The following is a 5,000-nucleotide window of genomic DNA, read 5'->3' as shown; positions in this document are numbered from 1 at the left end:
AGTTCATTCAGCAGTGTGGCTTTCTACATTCTATGTTGAACAATGCAGTCTTGTGGGACTTGGGAGTAATGGTCCCGTTTTATTTTAGTCCATTTTTATTTTATCCGGAAAGCGTTGTTGTGTCTTTATTCAGTCGTTGTCGATGTAGAGGAATACAAATAAGCTCAGACTCTGCAGAGAATTTGCGATTAGGTGTGTGTGTGAATGAGTGTGTGTGTGTATATTATGTGGGTAATGTGATGCTGCATTCACACACTCTGCTCCTTGCGACACCAAGTGAAGAGATTCCATTAAAAATCAATAAAGATGATTGACATGCCAGCGATTCCTGGAGAGGGTAGCCAAGCTCTGGGAATAAGACAGGCACAAGGGTACAGACTTACACTTCTCTCTTCTTCAAGTTTAGAAGGCGCCAGGTAACTAACCGTGACTGGACTGCATAATGTCGACAGACAAATGATGGTCGTTTACAGTCGCAATGCTCTACACAATAAAAACAATTCAAGTGATAATAAATGGCAGTTGAGATTCAAATATTTTTGGATCAAGGACGGAGAGAGACTTACAGTTGCCCTCTGTGGAAGTCGAGGTATATGATTTTCTAGTATTGACTGACTAACATTGCAACAAGAATGCTGTATCTGAATAAATTAATTTGAGGTTGTGTATGGTGCTGTCTTTGTTCAGCATGTTGTTAATTTGTGGCTGCGGGATGTTTGACTTGATGTCAGGCGGGGAGGGGAGAGGGGCAATAATAATGCCAGTGTGGTTACCTAGGCAACTGTCACCTCAATTGACCACCAGTGACAGTTTTTAATAGAATCGGGAGAAGGAGAAAAGTGGTATATCTGAAGCCGTAATTAACAAGGTAATGGATTTATTGTCCTGAAGGCAGTCTATGAAAGATAGGCTCACCGTATAGGTAGCTGATCATAAATTTGAGATGATTTACTAGCTTCAGTGCCTGTAAAATGGGTAATTTATGGGCTGTGAACTCATAGAGTGTGGAGGAGGTGTTAAATATTAGCTCACGTGGCCTCCCAGTGCTGCAATAATGGTGACATTGATCCCTCTGTGTGTGTGTCTCTGTCTGTCTGTCTGTCTCTGTGTCTGTCTCTGTGTCTGTCTCTGTGTCTGTCTCTGTGTCTGTCTCATCCATGTCACGTCTCCTCCACCCCACAGGAGGATCTGCTACCAGGAGGTGTCCCAGTGTTTCGGCGTGCTGTCCAGCAGAGTGGAGATGCAGGATGCCAGCGGTGCCACCAACCCAGTCCGCCCCAGCGCCAGCACTCAGGTAACCTGGCATGGTGGGCGCATCCCGCACCAAAACCAGCCATTAACATGTTTACCATGTGAAGCACTCAGTGAGGTTAATGGTCCATGGGGTCACCCACCCAGTCTGCTCCAGCGCCCAGTACTCAAGCTACTCACCCAGCACCAGAACTATTTAACTTTTACCGAGCCACTGGGCGAATTATTTAGCTCTACTTAATCAAGTACATGGTCCATGGTGCCACCAACCCAGTCCACCCCCGCACCCAAGTACCCAGGTAACCCACCTCCCGCACCAGAACCAGGCAATGTGGTCTGTTGTTTAGCACTGCTCACTCAGTCAGGTTCGTGTGTAAAGTGCCAGCTCAAGGAGTAATTTCGAGCTTTTCAAATCTCTTCGAGACTGGGTCTGACCAAGAGCATAATTTACATTTCCCAAACGACATGATCGACCCGCCTCCCTTGGTTTGCTATTGGTTGTTTGCTTCCTGACAAAGTGGGAGGAGTTCCCAATATTTTGGGAGATCAGAAACAATATTTATATTACTCTTGGCCTGACTAGAAGCAATGCTACTAGGAGGGTATGGCCTGGCTAGTAATTTCAGCCTTGGACATTACCAGGCCTGACTGGTAGTTGTTAAACTCGAACCAGCCAATTGGGTCTAACGCTGGGCACTGTCCACCCAATCATGCTCATGTGTTTGGTGCCACCAAGTCCGTCTGCCCCAGCACCAGTATTCAAATAGTACCCCCAGAACCGGGCCAGTTCCGGGCCATGGGTCTATTATTTAACAGGACCACTCCATCAGGTTAACGAGCTGAGCGTTGCCAGGTTGGCTTCATTACTATGCCTCAGGGGTTTAGGTCCCGGGGTTTTGTCTTAATCACTTTGGAGCCATTCACACGGTTAATCACAGTGTTGTTAATTAAGCTTTGCTATTGCATACATTACAAAGACCTGGAAATACTGCGAGTGAATAGATTTTAATTAAAGGTCTTTTGTGCGTATCTGTGTGTATACGTGCATATCTGTGTGTGCGTGTATGTGCACGTGTATGTGCGCACATGAATGCGCATGTATGTGCATGTATGTGTGCGCGCGCATGCATGTGTTCCATCGTAACTCGTAGATAATGTAGAAAAAAGAGTGATGAGATGGTATTTAAGGTGTGTCATTGTGTCAGCATGCGTGCGTGCTTGGATGTGTGTACACAATGCATGCATGCAGGCGTGAGTGTATGTGTCTGCATCTGTGAGAGAGCGCTTGCCAGTGCTTGTGTGCATGTGTGCTTGGGTCTGTGTGCATATGTGTGTGTGTTTGTGGGCTGGTGTGTAATGATCTCTCCTGCTGTGTTTTCAACAGGCTCTCTCCAGCAGTGTGAGCTCCAGCAAGCTGTTCCCCAGCAGCACCTCCCCTCACGAGACCTCCTTTGGGGACGAGGTGGAGGTACACAGCCTGCTCGTGGTGGACCAGCACACATTTGAAGGTACACACACACGCACACAAACACAAACTCTCACAGAGCTTAGTAGACAAGCACACACACAGACGAAGGTACACTCAAACATCCAAACCTTCACAAAGCTTAGTACGTAGACACAGACAAACAGACTTGCGGAGCGTGAGTTTACCAGCACACCTTTCAAATGCTCCCAGCATGGTACACCAGCAGCATACCATTACAGGCCACACAGACACAGACACAGACGCGCGCGCGCACGCAACCGCGCACACACACACACACGCACACAAACGCACACACACGCACACACTGCAGTGGACCAGTACATTTTGTGGCAGACGGCGAGCGAGAGGGAAATATGGAGCGTGCAGTAGAGGAAGCAGGTCATTAATATTCAAAGTGTTCCGTCAGCTGCGCTGCGTTCTGGAATGATTTACTGTCACTCTTACCCCTTTTCGCCATCAAAGCACTTTTTGGTGCTGCATGTTAAATGTATTTGCATAGCGCGAATAGTATATCATTATGATTATTTGTATGGTAGTGGTGGTGACACTGACTTATAATGGGTGGGGATGACGATTATGATGATGGTGAGAACGGTGATGATTATTAATTGTTGTTAATATTAGTAGTAGACGTTGTAGTGGTAGCATGCAGTAATACAATTACATTACATTATACATAGCTCACCCTGTTATCCAAAGGGGCTTGGTTATTTACAGGGTATTGGTTACAGTCCCTGGAGCATTGTGGTCTTAGGTTCCTTGCTCAAGGGCACCTCAGCCATGGAGTGCCTTAGGGCAGTGTTTCTCAACATCTTTTTAGGCGAGGCACCCTTTCAATTCTTAAAAAATGTCAAAGGCACCCCAAACCAACTAGCCGCAGCATGGCATCGCATCAGATACCACACAAGCTTAGAAAAGTAACACATTTGGAGACGTCACACAACCTATGTTCGAAATTGCAGCTGACTGGGCGACCTATATTTACTTTGACGTGCGTAAATGGCAGATGAAAGATTCCACTGACTAGCATTAACTTATCAATTTAGAAAATATGTATTATATTACACAATTTATTTATCAGCCACGTTTCCGCGGCACCCCTGAGGGGGGCCCACGGCACCCAAGGGTGCCCCGGCACCCCTGTTGAGAAACACTGCCTTAGGGAGTGAAAGGGCAGAATTCGAACCTCCAACCCTCTGATCTAAAGCCCATCTCCTTAACCATTAGACCATGGCTGTCCCTCAATATTAAGATAGAATTATTAGCATCATCTTTTTATATTATATCATAAATAATAACATGTCCCTGATCTTTGCCCCTGTTCTCCCTGCAGTTCTGCATGCCCACCAGCTGCTCCAGAACGAGTATGCCCTGAGCATGGTGTCGTGTAAGCTGGGCAGAGACCCGGCGGTGTACTTCGTGGTGGGCACGGCCATGGTCTACCCAGAGGAGGCGGAGCCCAAGCAAGGACGCATCATCGTATTCCACTACACTGACGGTAAGACGGAGCTCAAGGTGTGACTGATGAAGTGGCGCAGAGTGTACATTTTTTGTACATTATGTATTCATAACATTAAAAATGTATCACTTTTGTCAATTTATGTGCCCCCCTGAAAAAATAATGGCACCACCTCAACTCCTCTGGTACTTTCGGTCTAGAACCGCCCCTGGGTGCGTTGGTGAATGGATATGGGTCCATGACGGGTTTTTTGTTCACAGATGGGTCAGGTGGTACAACCACAGCTAATTCTTATAAATTAATTAGTAATTGGTCATTAGTGTTGTACAATGAATATGCTTCTTAGATAATCCACAAAAAAAACTTTTCAAAAATCCTTAGTTGAGGCATTAGCTGTGTTTGTACCAAACAGGGACTCATCGTCATATTCCTCTACACAGACGGTAAAATGTAAACTCTGGGCTGAGCTGTGGGTGGGTGGGTTGGTTGATATATGGTTGAATTGAGGGGTATATAATGGGTGGATGGATGGATGTGTAGATATACTGTATAGTACATGCATAGAATAGTACAGCCATAGATTTAAAAAAAGATAGAAAGATTAATGTATGCATGGATGGATGGATTGAATGGATGGTACTTCGACATGTCTGGTAGATCGACATGTCTGTCTGTATGATGAATACATGGATGGCTGTACTTGATTAGTTTAGGAGATTAAAGAGCGCGAAGAGGGAGCGTGTATGTGATCGTGTGTGTGTGTGTGTGTGTCCGTATGTTCGTGAAAAACGAGTGATTGAG

The 5,000-nt window shown here is 45.8% G+C and overlaps 1 protein-coding gene across 2 annotated transcripts in view; it reads left to right on the top strand.

Moving 5' to 3' along the window:
* The window catches only part of ddb1 (damage-specific DNA binding protein 1), a 59,823-nt gene that overhangs the window by 38,109 nt on the left and 16,714 nt on the right, over positions 1–5,000 (top strand). For both annotated transcript variants that reach the window (XM_063188757.1, XM_063188758.1), the window contains 3 exons: positions 1,183–1,294; positions 2,636–2,759; positions 4,074–4,238. In XM_063188757.1, the coding sequence (XP_063044827.1) occupies positions 1,183–1,294; positions 2,636–2,759; positions 4,074–4,238 (401 nt within the window). The remainder of the gene's footprint in view (positions 1–1,182; positions 1,295–2,635; positions 2,760–4,073; positions 4,239–5,000) is intronic.

The sequence above is a fragment of the Engraulis encrasicolus genome, chromosome 22 (assembly GCF_034702125.1).
Source record: "Engraulis encrasicolus isolate BLACKSEA-1 chromosome 22, IST_EnEncr_1.0, whole genome shotgun sequence".
Classification (NCBI taxonomy): Eukaryota; Metazoa; Chordata; class Actinopteri; order Clupeiformes; family Engraulidae; genus Engraulis; species Engraulis encrasicolus.
The sequence above is the reverse complement of the archived record's forward strand: the minus strand, read 5'-3'. Positions and strand labels throughout refer to the sequence as shown.